The 19,064-nt window shown below is 56.9% G+C and overlaps 1 protein-coding gene across 1 annotated transcript; it reads right to left on the bottom strand.

Annotated features, from left to right (window-relative positions):
• Positions 1–5,401: 5,401 nt before the first annotated feature.
• On the bottom strand, positions 5,402–17,613 carry LOC309402034 (guanine nucleotide-binding protein G(I)/G(S)/G(T) subunit beta-2). Its single transcript, XM_081971520.1, has 10 exons — positions 17,288–17,613; positions 10,678–10,794; positions 10,372–10,410; positions 10,162–10,268; positions 9,959–10,022; positions 9,710–9,872; positions 9,546–9,612; positions 8,024–8,225; positions 7,141–7,357; positions 5,402–5,792 (listed from the first exon to the last, which is right to left on the bottom strand). Exons 2-10 carry the CDS (start codon positions 10,732–10,734, stop codon positions 5,686–5,688), a joined length of 1,023 nt encoding a protein of 340 aa, XP_081827646.1. The 5' UTR covers positions 10,735–10,794; positions 17,288–17,613; the 3' UTR covers positions 5,402–5,685.
• Between the last annotated feature and the right edge of the window lie 1,451 nt (positions 17,614–19,064).

Consider the following 19,064-nt stretch of genomic DNA (forward strand, 5'->3'; position numbering starts at 1 on the left):
TTTTGAAAGGAGCTGGCGAGAGATGCGGTTCTCGCACTCTACGCCGGAGCTGTGATGGGCACATTCTCCGTTATCCCGAGGGGCTGCTCTGCTTTTTGGGGTCTTTGTCTCTACACAAGCACCTGCTCGGTTTTTGGTTTTGTGGCAAGGACCTTGTTTTTGCTCGAAATCCGACCCAAGTCCTGGGGACGGGGGCTGCTTTGGACACAGGGTACTCGGAAGACACGCGGAGATTTTTGCTTGTGCGCCGCCTGGCCATCCTGTCGACTTCCGAGGGCTCGACGGACCGGATTGTTCCCTGCACTCCAGAGGCCTCCTTTATCGTTGCCCCCCTCCCCTGCCAAGATTTCCCCCTTGCAAAGGTGAGAGGACACGGAAGGCTTCTGGGGGTGCCCCCCCCCCCGTGGCATCTTGCGCCAGTGGGGCAGGGACAGGATCGGCTCCCTCCCTCCCAGAAACACATCTCACAAACACTCGGTGGCACGAAGGACTCTGGAGCGCCAGATGCCGCTTTCTAGCAGTGCGTTTAGAATGTGTGTGGGGGGGGAGGGCGGGGGAGGGGAAAGGGAATCCCCCCCACTTTGGACTGCAGCAGCAGCAGCAGCAGGAGGGAAACCCCCGTCCCGTTGTGACCAAATGCTGAAAGACTGTCTGGGGGTTTTCCGCCTGACGCCAAGCCAGGTAAGGCTCCAAGCCAGGATGGATGGATCCTGTGTGTGTGCGTGTGTGTGCGTGTGCGTGCGTATATGTGTATCTGCAAGAGAATTCAATACTTTTTGTAACTGATACTGTGATGCTTGGAGGGTCCCCATTCTGCCAGACGGACGCAACCCGAGCAGGAAGGGACGAGTCCCTTCTGTGCGCGAGTGGAAGGCCAGTCTTGCTAGGGCGTGCTCGCCCCTTGCCACCCTGGCGCTTGGAAGTGTTGAGATCCCTGGGGGAGGGGGTCACTGTCCTCAGTCTTTCCCCTCCTCAAGGAGGTGAGCTGGGGCTGGGCGCCTTGCTGCAGCACTGGTAAGGGGCCCAGTGTGGCGCCCACTTGCCGTGGGCATCTGTGGGATGCGTTGCCGCCAGAATGTATGTGCAAAATTGCTCCTCCCGCCTGCCTTTGGGCCCGGGGCTGCCTCTGACTTGGGAGCCCCTCTTTCAATGTCCGGCTTTGCTTGCAAATTGGTTTTGGGGGGGAGTCCTCCCCTTCTCGCTGAACCCCCCCCTTTATTTTCTTTGCACCAAACATTGGGGAGGGATGTGAATTGTAATAATCCTAAGACCTTTTGTGTTGTTTATTTCTGTTTGTGTTAATCAAGGTACGGGAAAAGTTTACAAAACAGGCTGATTGTTTTCTGGGGGGGGGGTGTCCCTGTCCTGGGAGGGGGGCTCTCCACCACCACCACTCAGACCTGGAAGGTGGTTACAGGGAGGGCGGGACGGGGGGGTCCTTTCCCCTTTTGTCATAGGAACCTCTCCTCTTTTTCAGCCTCTGTGTGAATTGTGTTGGGCGTTTTTTCCCGCGAGCTGAACAAAAATGGGAAACTCGTGTGTGCAATTCCTGCCTTACTAGTTTTCGAGGAAAAAATAATAGGGGAGGGAAGAGCGTGAAGTTTGTTTTCAGTATTATATAGCTTTTTAAAAAAAATATGAAATATATCTATCTATCTATCTAGCAATAAGGAGGGAAAAGTTTCACCGAGAATTGTTGTAGCACATGGAAAAGCTGGCATTGAGGCAAAGGGGGCTCCTGCCCACATCCAGTGGGAGAGGGAGGGGGGCTTACCTGGCTGCTGGAACAGGGGGTCCCCACTTTCCCACCCCCCCATGTCTTGACTTCCGGGTCCCATGCTCCACAGCCAGCAGCTTCTGAGTCAGGGCCAGTCTGAGTATTAGTACTACTGCTGCCAGTTCGTTTCCTTTCAGACAATAATGCGCATAAGAAGAGTTTCCTGTAGCAATCCCCCCCCCCCCTTTCTGTTCGTTGAAATTTTGGGGCAACCATTTTTTGGAATGTGACTATGAATGTATACATGTGTCTGTCTCGGTCCCTTTTCGCAACCATTGGGAGGGTTGTGTGGGAGGGGTCTCTGGGGGTGGGGGGGTGGGAGTAGTGTTTTAATTTTGAGCTTGGTGTATGCCAGAACAAATAATAGCTCTCGTGCATGTCTCGTTAAGAGAGAGCCACAGCAAGCGAAGAAGGCAATTACAACGCTATGCAGCCGTCAGTGCGGTCTCCGGCTCATCCATTTTGGAGGGGGGAGGGGGCTCTTCCTGGGGTTCCCTCGGAGGGAAAAGCTCGCTGCGACCCCCATCGCTCCCCTCGCTCCTGGAGAAGGGACGGGCTCCCCCACTTTTTGCTCGTTCCAAAACTTTGTGACAACATTTTTGTGTGTCTCTGATGCCTTAAAACTGTACCCACAAACTTCTGCGGAGGGGCAGACCCAGGAGGGGTTTCGCCCGAGGAGACCACTTGGTGAGGAAGACCAGAGAGGCTGGACCGAGGCCGGCAGGCGAGAAGGCCCTGGAGCCAGGAAGGAGGCCTGGGAGCCTCATTTGGACGCCTGCCCACATCCACAGCAGCCGCAACGGGAGCCTGGCCTTTACCCTCCCTGGTATCCCACGCGAGGAGGGCCCAGCCAGCTCGGCCTCCAGCTCCGGCCACCATCTACCTCCCCGCTGCAGCTGCTGTCCCCCCAGAGGCAGGCGAGGCCCGGACATTGTCGTGGTCTGTCCGTCCTTCCCGAGTGTTACAAGAAACTGATGGGGGTCCGAGGCCCCTGGGGGAGGGGTCTCTGAGCTCCTACTGAGAGTGGAAAGATGTTTACAGACTTCACCTTTTCCCGGCGCGACTGGCAGGGCCCGGGAGAGGGGCCACAACTTCCTCCCTGTCCCGGGTGCCGAATGTTTCCCCATGGACCACCTGCCTGAAAGACTTGAGGGGGGCGATGGCGGCCGTCCCCCCCGTCTGCGCCCAAGCTGGCTGGCTGCCCACGGGACTTGGCTCTTCTGCCAGAAGACGAAGCCGCAGCCAGACCGGCCGAATTGGACTGCGAGGGGCAGACGGGGCCCCCGCCACAGCTCTTCCTCCTTCCGGGCGTGCGGGGCATCCACCTGCCTGCGTGCCGACGAGGGGCCGGCCGGACCCGGTCTGCTTCTGCGCCTTAAACTGGCGGCGGCGGCGGAGCGCCTGCTGGTTGCACGCAAGACAGCTTTGCTCTCTGAACCCGCGTAGAGACTTGTTTGGCTTTTGCTAGTGGCAGACTATCCAAAGGGGGCGAGACGCCAAGCCCCCTCCCCCTCCTGTACATATCCCCCCATTTGCCGCTTGTTTTGTAAATGGTTTTGCGTCCCTCCCTTTGCTCTGCGTGTCTGCAAGGAAATAAAAGCTTAGATGTTGTGGAACGTTCTGGGCTTTTTCTCTCACACCCACCAGTGATGGGTTGCAAACATTTGAACTCCCGGTTTGGGCCGCTCCCAGAAGTCTTCACAACACTTCTGTGCATACAGAGAAGCCTCCGCGTGTACGGGCGGGGCCGAACCAGGAGCAACCCACTCCTGACTGACAGACAGAGACACACACAGGAGATAAAGGTAATCCTCGCTTACTGACTGAAGTTACAAGGGAGCCAAAAAAGTGGCCTGTGACCGATTTTCACACTCGTGGCCATTGTAGCATCCCCTCGGTCACGTGACTCGCACTCGGGTACTTGGCAGCTGACTCTCGTCGTCCGTGACGGTTGACGTGTCCTCCTGAGTAGCAGAAGTCCCCGGGGAAAGCAAGAGTCTCTCCCTGGAAAATAAGCCCCAGCCTAGAAGGCACCCGAGGTCCAGGATGGGGGACCTATGCCAGGGGTGCCAGAAGTGGCATGCAGAGCCCGCTTGGTGGGCACGGGTGCCACCAGCTGCTCTTCACAGGCACCGGAGTGCCCGAAAACATCCCCCAAACAGCCAAAAAATGGGGGCGTGTGCACCAGAAGCCCAAAGAGCAGTTGACTAGCAGGCACAGGCTGGTTTGGGGGCAGGGGGGGCATGCACACACATTCCTGCTTGGAGACTGGGTGCTGAAAAGGTCTTTGGAGTAGGCCTAAGACAAGCCCTCCTCCGCAAATAGGCCTGGAGGGCAGGAGTGGGCAGCACAAGAGGGCTTGGGGGCTGCTGGTGTCTGGCGTGGCGGTGAGAAATCTGAGGGCAGAGGGGGGCAAGGGTGGGAAGACGGGTGGTCCGGACATGTTGCACACCTGCCTGGCTCACGGGAAGCTGCCAGGCAGCTCATATGGCAGCACGGGGAAGAGGCGGCAGTGGGCGAGGGGCGCCTGCCAGGGGAAAGCTGCGGGAGACTAGGCACGAAAAGTCTCTCTGTGCCAGGAAGCTCGGCAAGCCATTGCGGCCATGGGCAAGCGGAGGGAGGGGGAGGGCGGATGGCCGTAAAATAAAGACTTCCCCCCCCCAAAATAAGACCTAATGGGTCTTGGTTCCCCCCCCCCCCATTTATGAGCCTCGGGTCCTGTTTTGGGGGAAACACGGTAGTTTAAAAATGGCAGCGATTCACTTTAAATGGGGCAAGAAAAGTTGTAAAATGGGGCAAAATTCTGTGAACAAATGTCTGTCTGAAGGTGAATTCTGGTGGTCAGTTGAGGACCCCCTGCCATCTCATTGGGCTGGGCCACCCCAAGGGCAGCTCAGGGGCCGGTGGAGCAGAGCCCCTGGTGGCAAAAGGTTGGGGAACGGGGTCAGCAGCTGCAGCCTGTCAAAATCCCCCCCCAACCAAGACGGGGGCTAACCCTTAGCCCTATACCTCTCCCTCCTGGCCATTTTGGTGGGAGGGAAAATCGATCCAGGCGCAAACGGGGACAGCCAGCAAAGAATGAAGAAAAGGGGGGGGGTTTCTTTGAACTGCCCCCCCCCCCCCCCCCCGCATCCCAGGAGTTGGGGCCCAATCCCTTTCCTGGCTCCAGTAAGTCAGGGCTCCCCAAAAGTCTCCAGCTCAAGGCTGAACTGCCGAATTGGGACGCTCCTATTTCGCAGCTCGAGCAGATCCCCCTCGAGGGGGGGGCACTGATGACCTCCCCTACCCCCAAGGAAACCTGTGCAGCAACAGCCCTCCAAAGAACCCAGCACAGCCTGGGACCCACATCTGCCTCGGTGGCCAGGGGGGGGGGGATGGGTTTTTCTCCCCCACCTGCCTCCGAGAATGAGGAGATCGGGGAGGGAGGGAGGGATACCAAGAGAGTCATTGGGCCACAAGGGGCGATCCCCATCGGAAGGAAGGCATTCGTCCCAGGGAATAGTTGAAGCCCACAAGTCTTAAAAGTGGCCCCCTTTGGACACCCCTGCCCTAGGCTATGCACACCAAAGCTTCCCCACCACCACAATCCTGCAGCTCCCCTCAACGAAATCACACAGTGCTACATTGTAACCCCTCAAAACCTTTTTATTTGTGGGGCTGGCACCCCCTGCTCCCCCTTGGCAGCATCGCTGGCATCCTCCCCCCTCAGCGTTGCAGGTGGAAATCAGGCTTAGAACGAGGTTGAAGTGGGGCAGAGAAAGAAACGGGAGGGGGGGACGGACTGGGAGGGCAGCCGGCTGAGGGGCAGAGGCTCAAGGCCACAGCAGAGGGGGCAGAGACTGGAGGGGGGGGGCACCAAGGGCTCCCACCAGCCCCCCGCCCCACCCCCACCCACCCCAAGGCAGGGTTCAGTTCCAGACTTTCAAGAAGCTGTCCCAGGAGCCAGTAGCTACGGCCATACCGTCGTCTGTCACTCCGAGGCAGCTGACCCGGTTGTCGTGGCCAGCGAGGACCCCTGTAAGGAGAGAGAATTCCTAGCAAGGAAGCTCGAGGCAGCAGAGGCCACGGGGGCACCTGGGAAGCCTTTTCCTGCCAGTCAGTCCAGAGGGAGAGGAGCCCCTCCCCATGGCATTCCCCTTGGCCAGCCCCTGACCGCTTGCAACCAAACCCCGAGAGAAGGGTCTCCTCTCCTGCTCCTCCCATGGGCCCAGCCTGACCCCTCCCCAGCACAAAAATTGGGTTTCTCTTCCTGGATGCTGGCCTGGGGCATGGGGCTCCTGGTATTGACCAATGGGCAGATCAACCAATGTGGTTATAGCAAAGAGGGGGAGGCGGCAAATATCGGCCATAGCTACGGTTTAGGGTACAGGGGAGTGGGACGCAGGACAGAGTTTACTCCTCTTTTGGGGGACTATCAGGTTGGCCTGTGGTGGATGGCAGCCTGGATTCCCAGGAGGGAGGGGCTACTTTCCCGAGGGCAAAGAGGCAGCGGAGATCGGAGCGTCTGGGAGGCAGGAAGGAGGCCAAGGTGGCCCCTTCCTGGCAGCTCACAGGAGTCTATATAGCTATGCAGGGAGTTGCTTTAGTCTGGCAAGATCCCGTCTACAGGCAACAAGAGGAACCGGCACTGGGGATGTTTCCTAGTTGGGGGTCATGAACCTCCTGCAAGGAAGCAACCAAGCTCAGAGAGCAGCCAAGACCCCACAGCCCTTTTCCTCCTCTTCCTCTTCCTCACAACCCCCACTCCCTTCTAGCACTGAAGAAGCTACCTAGTTGGGTCTCGAAATGTCTGCAAGGAAACCTCCAAGCTCAGAGGGCACCAAGGACCCCTCCAATAAGCATAAAAACATCTACGGAACTTCTCTGTCATCCAAGTCATGGTTCTCTCAAAGGTGTTTCCCCCCCCCCCCCAAGCGACAACTGGAGTTCTTCGTTTTTCTTTGAAAATGTTTCGCTTCTCACCCAAGAAGCTTCTTCGGCTCTGACTGGGATGGTGGGGAATGGAAGGATCAAATTTGAAGAAGCTTCTTGGGTGAAAAGTACCTTCAAAGAAAAGCAAGAAAGTCCAGTTGCCTCTTGCAAAAAAAAACCTCCCTGGGGAGGAACAATAAGCTACTCAAACAACCGAGGCCACAGAACTCTAAACTAAGCAGACTGTGGTCCGATCTGGTTTCTGAAAACCAGGAATCCCTAGAGTTTGAAGGGATCCCAATTGGGCTCCAGCAGATCCTTGAGGCTGGGAGGAGAACTTTGTTCCCTTAACTCCGCTGACTTTAAAAGGGCTGCTCTGAGCTTTTAACAGAGCAGCGAAGTCAGGGGGCACAGGAGATGGGAGGGAAGAGGAGCTCCCGCTGGCCACTCACCCGCCCGGTCGCCCTTCATGGAGTCCCAGATGTTGCAGTTGAAGTCATCGTAGCCGGCCAGCAGGAGGCGTCCGCTGCGGGAGAAGGCGACCGAGGTGATGCCACAAATGATGTTGTCGTGCGAGTACAGCATCAGCTCCTGGTCGGCACGCAGGTCGAAGAGGCGACAGGTGGCATCGTCGGAACCCGTGGTGAAGGCATTCCCATTGGGGAAGAACTGGGTGAGAGAGGAAGGGGGGGGGGCAGCTAAGCAGAGGCACCGAGGGGATTCTGGGCGTTGAAGTTCCCCCGCCTCAAAATGGCCACTGCGGAGCAACCGTCCCAGTCGAGGCCAAACGGGGAATTAGAGCAAGGGACTCGTTACGTTAACACGTGAGGACGGAGTCTGACACACACACACACACACACACACACACACGCTTTGAATGCCAGGAAGTCCCAAACTGCAGTCTGGGAGATTCAATAAAGCAGCTACTTTGAAGTCTTTTTTGGCCTGGTTGTTTGTTGTGTGTGTGTGTAACAAGAGAAATTCTGGCCTAGGTGTCTCTCAGGGGCTGGAGAGCACCTCAAACAGGGTCTTTCGAGTCCGGCCTCCTACAAACCCCCCACCCCCCATTGCCACCCCTATATTATTCAGGGAGAAGATAGATGGAGGCTTCCGCCTATGCGTGGACTTTCAGGGTATCAATGTCGCGTGCGTGGAGCTTATAAATCCTCGGCCCCTCGTGGGGGCTTTGCAAGCCAGTTGTTGGAGGGGGTTACCTTTCCTAAGTTGGACCTCTGAGGTCAGGAGGGAGCGCCGCCACAGAAAAGCCACCACCCCCACGAATGTCAGCAGGAGGATTGACGTCTCCCCCCCCCCCAAGGCAGGCTCCGCACTCACACAGACAGCGTTGATGTCGGATTCGTGTCCCGTGAAGGTCTGGCGGCACATGCTGTCTCGGATGTCCCACAGCTTGACGGAAGCATCGCATGCGCCCGAGACAAAGCAGCGCATGTCGGGGGAGAGCGAGAGGGACATGACGTCCCCGCTGTGGCCTGTGAAGGTGGTGGTTTGCTGGCCCGTCTCGATGTCCCACAAGGCGCTGGCAAGGAGGAAGGGGAGGCGGTCAGGCAGGCACCCCACCGAGTTTCAGGGCTCCAGACCCGACCTCTCCCTGGTGTTTGATACCCCACGCCAAAATGGACATGGGGCAGACGGACGGCTTTAGAACAGCGGCCTCCCAACCAATGGTGAAATCTAAACCTTTTTTTTACTACCGGTTCTGTGGGCGGGGCTTGGTGGAGGGTGTCATGTGACTTTATGGGGGTGGCTATGTAGTTATGTAACTGGGGGATCAAAAGACACTTTAACAATGTCCTGCTGGAGCAGGGTTGGACTAGATGACCTCCAGGTGCATTCCAGCCGTGGGTTATCCTCTGAAGCTGCGTCTAGTGCCGGGTTTGTAGTCCTTCCTTCCTCTCCTTCTTCCCTCCCTCCCTCTCTCTTTCTCAGCACCCCCAACCTCCGTTTTTGGCCTAGCAGGCTTCAGGGAAGGCTGCTGGGTGCAAAAACAGAAAGAAAGAAAAAATACCCTGCATTTCGGGAGAACCTGTAGTAAAAAATAAAAACAATTGTGCGACTCCAGGACATCCGCGGCCATCATAAATGTCAGCCAGTTGGCAAGCATCCAACTTTTGATCACGTGACTATGGGGATGTGGGAAATAGTCATAAGTCACTTTTTTCAGTGTGGTCGTAACTTTGAGCAGCCATGAAATGAAAGTTGCAAGTCAAGGACTACCAGCGTTATGAGCCATGGTACCCAGTGGTTAGAATGCAGGATTGCAGGCTGACTCTGCCAACTGCCAGGAGTTCGATCCTGACCGGTTCAAGGTGGCCTCAGCCTTCCCTCCTTCTGAGGTGGGCAAGAGGAGGACCCAGATGGCTGGGGGCGGGGGGGGGGGGGGGGCAAGAGGCTAACTCTGTAAACCGCTTAGAGAGGGCTGTAAAAGCCCAGTCAAGCGGTATATAAGTCTAAGGGCGATTCCTTGGGAAGGGAAGATGAAGGGAAGGAAGCTGTAGGGACCCAGTGGTTAGAATACAGTATTGTAGGCTAATTCTGCCCATGGCCAGCAGTTTGAACCTCACCGGGCTCAAGGTTGACTCAGCCTTCCGTGGCGGTAAAATGAGGACCCAGATGGTTGGGGGGCAAGAGGCTCTGTCAACCGCTTAGAGAGGGCAGTAAAAGCCCTGCAAAGCAGCATATAGATGTCTCAGTGCGATCGTGCCCACTTCTAGCTGGGTCTCAGCTCAAAGCATCTCTCTCAGCAAGGGAGTGAGGGATAGATCACAAACCCCCTCCCCTTCTTTTGGGAGTGGGAGGGGGGCTTGGCATCTATTTGGCTCAAAGCCCACCCACTCACCAGGTTGTGTCTCCCGAACTGGTGATGATCTGGTTATCGGTCAGGAACCGGCAGCAGGAAAGGTACCCTGGTAGAGAGGAGAGGAGGTTTCGTCAGGAGGGCGGGTGGGGGGGGGGCGCGGAGGAGTCCTGACCCCTCCCCGGGGGAGAAACGCGAGTCCTCACCCGTGTGTCCTGGCAGCTCCCGGCTGACGCGGACGTTTCCTTCGCGGGTTTTGAGGCTGTAGATGGAGCAAATGTTGTCCAGCCCCCCGCAGGCCACGTAGTTCCCGGAGGGCGCGTAGGCGCAGGTCATCACCCAGGACGACCGCAGAGGAATGGCGTGGACCTGGAAGGAGAGGGGCACTGAGCGGGGGGGAGGGGAGGGGCCGTGGGGGCCTTCCTCGGGTGCCCACCTGCCGCCTTCCCGCTCACCTTGTTGGTGGTGTAGCTGTCCCAGATGATCAGCTTCCCGTCTTGAGAGGCACTAACCAAAAGTCTGGGGCGAGAGAGGGAAATGGGGCTCAGGGCCTTGATCGTTTGGGGGGGGGAAGGGATGGGGATCCCCCACCCTCGAGGACGCTTCCAACTCCCCCACCCCCTCTTCATTGGGGGGGGGAGGGGGGAGGGGCTCTCACCTGGAGTCTGTCCCCCAGTGCATGGCGTAGATCTTGGCCAGGTGACCCCGCAGCGTCCGCCTCGTTCGCATCTGGATCCGGCCCACCGGATCGAGGCCAGCGGTGATCTTGGGGTGGGGGGGGGAAGAGAGGGGTCAGGGGTGGTAGGAGGGGGCGAGTGAGGTCCCAGAAGCCACCTCCACCTCTCCTCCCCGAGTCCAATGGCCTTACCTGGGTCAGTGTGGAATCGCCACATGCTTTCCTGGCGTCCTGCGGAAGAGAGGAGGAAGGAGCGGCTCACTTAACGACCGGCTCAGATGCCAGTTGGCAGTTTTGCAAAATGCCCACTCCCCTCACCCAAAACCCAACCGCCCTCTTCATTCCCCTCCCCGGAGAGCATTGTATCCTCCAGCAGCCCCCCTCCCGCCAAACCAAAGATGGTGCCATGAAGGCCCACCGCCTGGTTTCTCAACATGCATTTGCCACCTCACTGAGGACTAGAACCTTGTGGCAGCCCCACTCCTCCGAGTAACTCACCCGGATCTGGTTCCGCAGCTGCTCCGCTTCCTGCCTCAGCTGCTCTAGTTCACTCATGGTGGCTGGGGGGGGCCAGGGGCTTGGCCAGCAGCCCCTTTCACTTAGCCACGGTCCTGCCTGGGGGGGGAGAGAGAGAATCCTGAGCTTGGAGGCAATCGGAAATGACTACTGCGACTTTAAGGAAGAATACCTCACTTCTTCACCAGGGTGGTGCGGTGGCCTAGAGGTGGAGCTCTTGCCTCTCAGTCAGGCGGCTGTGTGTTCGATCCTAGGTAGAGGCAGATATTTCTCTCTCTCTCTGGGCTCAATGATAATCTATATGCTGAACAAAACTCCGCATTGGCAACAGGGAAGGGCATCCGGCCACTAAGCACTCAGCTCCATTCAGTTACCCTGATGCGAGGGATTATGGGGTCGTTAAATGATGATCTTGCATTTTCTCCAAGTGGCGTTCCAGTTGAATGGCAGCTTTCACAATCAGAATTCCTTGACTTAACAACAGTTTAGTGACCACTCAAAGTTACGACGGCACTGGAAAAAAGTGACTTATGACGTTTTTCAGAGTTACAATCTTTGCAGCATCCTTATGATGGTCACTGTGTCCCAAGGTCACGCCCATCCCCTTTTGCGACCTCACTTGACCACCAGTTACTCGCTTAACAACGGCAGTGATTCACTTAAGGACCGTGGCATGAAAAGGTCGTAAAATGGGGACAAAACCCGCTTCACAAATGTCTCGCTTAACAACAGAAGTGTTGGGCTCAATTGTGGTCGTAAGTCGAGGACCACCTGTGAAGTCAATGATTCACTTAACGACCATATTACTAAACAGCTGCAGTGGCTTTTAAGAAAGGCCAGAAAATGGAGCAGAACTCAGAACAACTGTTTTGCTTAGTGACTGAAATCTGAAGCTCAGTTGTGGTCATACGTCAAGGACAACCTGTGATTTAAAAATGCAGCTTTAATACTCCCTTTAATCCGGCAAAAATCGCTTGCTGGATTAAAAATGTTTTTCCACTTTCCAGTCGGAAAGAGGACAAAGAGAGGACGCGGCCACGATTCTCCCCTTACGCCTCCCCTCCGTTTGTCCCTGGTCCAGCCGGACCCCCGGCTCCCCACCAGGGGCCAAGGGAGCCACTGACCCTCCTGAACCAGACCCACAAGGGGCAGCCTTTGAAGGGAGCGGCCCTCTTGCCTCTGCAGGGAGCTCACCGTCCCACGCCTGAGCCCACCCCAGGGACCCCAAAAAGGGGGATTTGAGGGATGGTTGACATGCACCCCCCTTGCAACACAAGCCCCCCAAATTCCAAAGCCATGGGGGGGGGAGGCAGGCCGATCCAGGAGGTGCTGCTAAGAGGAGAAAGGAAGATTTGCAGCCCCAAATCCCCACAGATGCAAAGGAGGGACACACACACACAAGGAGGGGGTCCCACTTTAACCGGGCCCCTCAATGCTCTTCTCTCAAAGGTTGACTCAGCCTTCCGTCCTTCCGAGGTCGGTAAAATGAAGACCCCAGTTTGTTGGAGGGGGGGGGAGAGGCTGACTCTGTAAACTGCTTAGAGAGGGCAGTAATAGCCCTGCAAAACGGTATATGAGCCTAAGGGTTATTCCTTGGGAACGGAAGATGAAGAAAGGAAAGAAAAGGAAGGAAGGAAGGAAGGAAGGAAGGAAGGAAGGAAGGAAGGAAGGAAGGAAGGAAGGAAGGAAGGAAGGTGTAGTGGCACAGTGGATAGAATACAGTATTGCAGGCTAATTCTGCCCACAGCCTCAATGGCTCAAGGTTGACTCAGCCTTCCGTCCTTCCGAGGTTGGGTAAAAGGAGGACCCAGATTTTGGGGGGAGGGCTGCAAAGCACTGACTTAAGTCTAACTGCTATGGCTATTGCTACCCGAGCCCCCCCCCCCCCGATAGGACCCCCCCCCCTCTGCAGCTCCCACGACCGCTTCTGAATGGAAAAAAGGCTGGGGGAGAAACTCAGAGCAGCTGGATTTTCACTTCCTGGCAGAGCCTTTTGCAAATAAAGGTGGGGTCGCCCCCTACAGACCCCCCCCCTCTGGCCACCCCAGAGAAGCCCAAAAGACAGGGTTGCTAAGGCGACCGGCCATTCTCTCTCACACACACACACATACAGAGACTGCTCTATGCTAAGGGAGGCGGTTGCCTGGGCAACAGGATGAGAAAGCCGAGCGAGCGATGGATCTGGCCTGTTGGGAGGGAGGAAGTGGGAAGGGAAGGAGGCCAAGGGCGGCTTCCTCCAGCAGGGGGGGGGGGACTGCTCCTTCCGGGGGGGGGGAAGGAAAGAACCCCCCCCCCCCCCCCGCTGCTCAGCCTTCGCTCCAGACGAGAAAGGTCCAGAGTGGCCAGAAAACGCCTGGAGGGGGAAGAGGGCAGGCTGGGACCTCCCGGCTCCCAATTTACAGGGGAGACCCCAAAACAAGGGGGAAGAGGGGAGGGCCCCCAGGGGGGGAGAGGCACAGCTGGAGCATGGCAGGGATGGTGCCAGGTGCCGTCTTCCAAAACCGGAATTCTTTGCCACATCCAGGGATCCTGGCACTTTTGCACGATGCCAGGCACCAACCCCCCCCATTAGAAATGGGAGGGCATTTGAGGTGCCCAGGGAGGGGGCTGCAGCAAAGGAGGCAGCAGGATCACAGTGCTCACCCCCTCCCCAGATCCTCCGACTCAGCCCAGATCACAGGCGCTCCCTGCTCCTCCGCAGGCCCGTCTGATCCTCCGTCTGATCCTCCGCCGTGGGGGATTTGGGAGCCTTCCTGGGGTGCAGCGAGGGGGCCCACCCTCACGGCTGGCAAGAGACTCAGCAGACGGGAGCCCAGCGGGAAGGAGGCCTCAGCACTCCCCCCCCTCCCGGCTGCAAATCTGTGCTCAGACTCACAGGGAAAGCCTGCATTTATTTAGAATGGAATAGAGCTGGAAGGGACCCCAGAGGTCTTCTAGTCCAACCCCCTGCTGAAGCAGGAGACCCTGCACCATTTCAGACAAGCAGCCGTCCACTGAAAACCTCCAGCACCCACAACTTCTGGTGGCAGGCTGTTCCATTGGTTAATTGTCCTCAATACAATACAATACAATACAATAGCAGAGTTGGAAGGGACCTTGGAGGTCTTCTAGTCCAACCCCCTGCTTAGGCAGGAAACCCTACACCACTTCAGACAAATGGCGATCCAACATCTTCTTAAAGACTTCCAGTGTTGGGGCATTCACAACTTCTGGAGGCAACTTCTGTTCTACTGATTAATTGTTCTAACTGTCAGGAAGTTTCTCCTGAGTTCTAAGTTGCTTCTCTCCTTGATTAGTTTCCACCCATTGCTTCTACCCTCAGATGCTTTGGAGAATAGCTTGACTCCCTCTTCTTTGTGGCAACCCCTGAGATATTGGAAGACTGCTATCATGTCTCCCCTAGTCCTTCTTTCTATTAAACTAGACATACCCAGTTCCTGCAACCGTTCTTCATATGTTTTAGTCTCCGGTCCCCTAATCCTCTTTGTTGCTCTTCTCTGCACTCTTTCTAGAGTCTCCACATCTTTTCTGCATCGTGATGACCAAAACTGGATGCCGTATTCCAAGTGTGGCCTTACCAAGGCATTATAAAGTGGTATTAACACTTCACGTAATCTTGATTCTATCCCTGTTTATGCAGCCTAGAACTGTGTTGGCTTTTTTGGCAGCTGCTGCACACTGCTGGCTCCTATTTAAATGGTTGTCCACTAGGACTCCAAGATCCCTTTCACAGTTACTACTACTGAGCAAGGTACCACCTATACTGTACCTGTGCATTCCGTTTTTCTTGCCTAAAAGTAGAACCTGACTCTTTTCACCATTGAATTTCATTTTATTAGATAGTGCCCAATGTTCAAGTTTGTCAAGATCCTTCTGTATCTTAAGCCTATCTTCTGGAGTGTTGGCTATTCCCATCTGCAAATTTGATGAGTTCCCCATTTATTCCCTCATCCAAATCCTCACTGTCAGGAGATTTCTCCTTAATTCCAGGTTGCTTCTCTTCCTGATTAGTTTCCATCTTTTCTTTCTTGGTGCTTTGCAGAATAATTTGACCCCTTCTTCTTTGGGGCAGCAGCCCCTCAAATACTGGAAGACTGATATCATGTCCCCCCTAGTCCTTCTCCTCTCTAGACTGGCCAAATGCAATTCCTGCAGCCGCTCTTCCTATGTTTTAGTCTCCAGGCCTTTGATCATCTCCGTTGCTCGTCTCTGCACTTTTCCCAAAGTCTCAACGTTTTGGTTTTTTTGTTACGTGGGGACCAAAACTGGACGCAGTCTTCCAGGTGTGGCCTTACTAAGATTTTACAAAGCGGCACTTTATAAAGCGTAAAATACTTCATTTGCACTGTCTCATCCACGCGCTGGACCACAACACCCCAAATTCCCAGCCAAATCCCACCAGAGGAGAGGCACCAAAGCAGGGACCCCAGCTACATCCAGAGGGTCTCCCCTCAATCCAGACTAAAAGTTGCAGTATTCACCCAACTTTCTGGTTCAACAGTGGAACACCACAGTTGTGCCTCTGACTTACGACCACAACTAAGCTAAGCAAAACAGTTGTTAAGTGAGTTTTGCCCCATTCTACCACCTTTCTTGACACCGTTGTTAAGCGAATCTCTGCAAAGGTTATTAAGTGAATCTGGCTTCCCCGTGGACTTTGCTCGTCAGAGAGGTCGCCAAAAGAGGCTCACATGACAACACACACATCCCCGGGACATTGCAACCGTCGTAAGTATGAACCAGCTGCCCATCATCCGAATTTTGGTCACGTGATCCCAGGGAATGGGGCAAGGATTAGTAACTGTGAAACACGATCCTAAGTCACTTTTTTTCAGTGCCGTCATAACTTTGAGCAGTCACTAAATGAACTTGTAAGCGGAGGATCTAGGCCAGCCTTTCTCAACCTTGGCCCCTTTAAGAGGGCTGGGGAATTCTGGGAGTTGAAGTCCACATCTCTGAAAACAGCTGAGGTTGAGAAATAGGAACATCCTCGGAGGAACAAGTAGGTGCAAAAAACTGCACACCGGAAGTAAAAGTGCAATGAGTTCTGCAGAGAGCTGTGAGGGGGGCGGGGGGAGAGAGAACGGGACCAGAAAACCAAAGCCCCAGGAGTCTCCATCGGGGACCCCCGCCCAGGAGGAGGGGCTCCCGGTGCCCATTGGCAGCATTTCCCAGCTGGCATTTCCTCTTTCAGCTCTCGCCCAAATCATGGGTGGTGGGCCCTTTTCCAAACAGTGGGGCTCCACCCTCCAAGCTCAGGGGGTCTTTTCCAGGGACTCTGGGAGTCTGGGAGACCCCTCCCCTTCTGCAGTGGCGCATCAGCTCCAATCCCCCCCCCCCATTCTGGGGCTCAACAGGCAGCGGGCATCAGCTCAGCGCCAGGGTGAAGCCCACCTCCACTTCCTGTAAGGGGGCCTTGCTGGGCTCCCGGCTGGGGTCTCCACTGACGGTTCAGGCTGGGCAAAACACCCTCCCGTGTGTCTCTGGGGGAGCTGTTTTGCCCCCTCCCCATGGCTAGAGGGGCTGAAGCTTCCCCTTGGCTGTGTTTGCCACCCTAGCTGACTTTCAGGAGGAAGTGAACTGATGCAAGGCTGGGTGGGGAGGGGGCTCTTCTGCACAGCGCTCTTGGGTGGGGGGTGGGGTTCCTAACTCTGCAAAGGTCAGGACAGCAGGTAGCCCACCCCCAACCCACCTGCCGTTGCAAAGAGGCAGCCACCGAGGGTCTCTTCCTTTGCGAGATGCTGCAGCCTGCCAGGTGCAAGGGTGCCCCCTCCCCACCTTGCACGCACCTTGACCAAGCCCAGAACTTGGCTGCTTGCAAGATGCAAAATTGTCTGTCTGTCTGTCTGTCTCTCTCTCTCTCTCACACTCACACACACACACGCACACCTTCTGAGCCCTGAGACGCGAAGGCTCCCCCGGGGGAGTCTCATTTCAAGTCCTAATGGAAGCCTCCAGAGAGGCTCCCGAGGATGCCTGGGCTGCTCTTTTGGGGAGGGGACGCCCAGCTGCCAGCCCAGCTCTCCCCACCCACGCCCAAGAGCTCAGCCCGGGCTCCCCACCCCCCCCAGCACAAGAAGACCCCTCCCCCAAAAAGTGCCAGGGACTTTTTCTGGGAGGGGGGATGCAGGAGCTTCCTTCTTGCGGGCGCGGGGGGGGGGCAAGCCAAGGCACCGCTTTACCATCCCCCCCGCCAAAAGGGAAGGGACTGGCTGATTTCAGTGGGGAGGGGTCGCGAGAGCGAGGGGGGGCACTGCTGCGGGGGAAGAAGTCGGGGTAGGCTAGGGGGCGTAGGAAGGGGATCCCGGGGAGGCAGGGCGGCCCCTCCCTGCTGCTCGGGGGCGAAAGGGCGGCGGAGCGGCCGGAGGTTGTGCAATGGGGCGGGCGCTTCCCGGCGCCGACAGAGGCTGGGGCGGCGCGGGGGAAGGGCTGCCCCGGGTTAGGGGGGCTTCCCGGGCTTGCATGGGGGGTCGGGGGCGCCTGGGCGGGGGTCTGCAGGCAGGAGGGGAGGGGGAAAGAGGGGGAGTGCAGCAGGAGGAGGAAAAGAAGGGGGAACCGCCCGGCCTTCCCCAGCCTCCCCCCCCCCACCTACCTGCTGCTGCCGCAGCGCCGCCGCCGCCGCACGAGGGGGCCCGGGGGGGCGGGGGACTCGTTTCCGCTGCTCCCAGGAGCGGAAGGATCGCGGATCGGCCGCGGATGCTGGAGCTGCTCAGAGCGCGCGGCGGCGGCGGCCGGGACTCGACTCGGGAGCGCGCGGAGCGATCTTGCCTCCGCCGGCCCAGTGATGCGGCTCTCTGCCGCCGCGCCCAGAGTCGGACGCGGCCGAAAGGGCTCCCCGCTGGAGGGAGGGGGGAAGCGGGAGAAACCAAATCGCTCCGGAAGGGGGAGGTCGCGCGGCAAAGGGGAGGCAGGCGGACGCTGCCAGACTGTGAAGCGGGTATGGGCAGTCGAGGAGGACCCGTCCCGGGGTGGGGCGAGGCCGGGCCAGCGCCTCTTTTCCCCCGCTCCGAAAATAATTCTCGGGTCGGGCCGTACCAACTCGGATGGGCAGGATCAGACCACGCATCCCGGAGGGGGCGAGAGAGGGATGAAGGACTTGGGCCATACCAATTCCCAGGGGTGACTGACGATGAGGGCGAGGAAGAAGCGTCCAGGAAGGAACGAGGGCACGCATTTCTTTAAGGGGAGAGTTGTTCCATCCAGAGGGGGGCACCAGGAAAGGTGGTACAGTCCAAAACAGCTAGCCTGCCCACCCCACACATACACACCCCGGATGCGTCGGGACTACAATTCCCATCGGTCCTTGCAGGAGATTCAAAAATGGCCTCTGGGCATTCAGAAGCAGGCAGAAATCCGCAGGGGCAGCCTTGCCATTGGCTGCCAGTGGAACCAGCTGGTCAAAGGGGATCCTGGCAGGCAGAAGGCCAGGGCTGGGTGCGGCTGCACCTGGCAACACCTGCCTGCCCCGCAGCATGGAGAGATGCCAAGCAGGCTGCCCGGGGGGATGCATCAGAACTGCTCTCGCTAACCTCCTGGGATAATGGGAATTGGAGTCCGAGCCTGTTTGGGAGGCTGTAGCCACTAGGCCTGGCGAGGGTCTTCGCTTCAGGCCCCAGGAGCTTGGTGCTGCTCCAGAGTGGCTGAGGATGAAGGGAGTTGGAGTCTAATTATTATTTATTTATCATAGGGGACGGACGAGCCGTACAGGTAGTCCCAGACTTACAACGGGGCTTCATTAAGTGACCAAAATAGCCCTGAAAATAGGGACTTGGGACTGTTTTTCACACTTACGACCTGCCCATGATCAAGTAATGCTTGGCAATTGGTTCATACCTACGATGGTGGCAGGGTCCCAGGGTCACGTGATTTCCCTTTTACGGCCGTCTTGACGTGCAAAGTCCACGAGGAATCCAGATTCACTTAACCGGGTTTGTTAACTTCAGAACCGCAGTGATTCAGTTAGCAACCGTGGCAAGAAAAGTCATAAAATGGGGCCAAACTCGCCTAAGAAATGTCTTAGGGCTCCATTGTAAGTCGAGGGCTGCCTGGATATATGAACATTTCACTGAGAATATTAAAGCACAAAAAACCCCAAATGCTAGAAAGATCCAGGTTCGAATACTAGGCCTTCTAACCACTCAACCTCAGCATTGTTTACATGGGGGGTGGGGGGCGAATCAGATCCCTGGACAGATAGATGCCCTCTGCTTACAACCGGCCATGATGTGGTTTGACATGATGGGACCCCTTAGTCCCACCAAGGAGGAGGAGGAGGAGGAGGAGGAGGAGGAGGAGAGTCCGGCAGGTGCCCTGGGAGGTGCAATTCCTATTCAGGGCTGTCCATGGCTGACGGACGCCTTAGTTCGAAG

The sequence above is a fragment of the Natrix helvetica genome, assembly GCF_964273705.1.
Source record: "Natrix helvetica genome assembly, chromosome: Z".
NCBI classification, from domain to species: Eukaryota; Metazoa; Chordata; class Lepidosauria; order Squamata; family Natricidae; genus Natrix; species Natrix helvetica.

What these genes read in the sequence shown, in the direction of transcription:
- LOC309402034 (XM_081971520.1), bottom strand. Translation starts at nt 10,734, where the DNA reads ATGAGTGAACTAGAGCAGCTGAGGCAGGAAGCGGAGCAGCTGCGGAAC. An exon ending in ACAGCTACACCACCAACAAG is followed by an intron (nt 9,873 to 9,958) that starts GTGAGCGGGAAG and finishes CTCTCCTTCCAG; the next exon opens with GTCCACGCCATTCCTCTGCG. An exon ending in CCGACATCAACGCTGTCTGT is followed by an intron (nt 7,358 to 8,023) that starts GTGAGTGCGGAG and finishes TCTCTCACCCAG; the next exon opens with TTCTTCCCCAATGGGAATGC.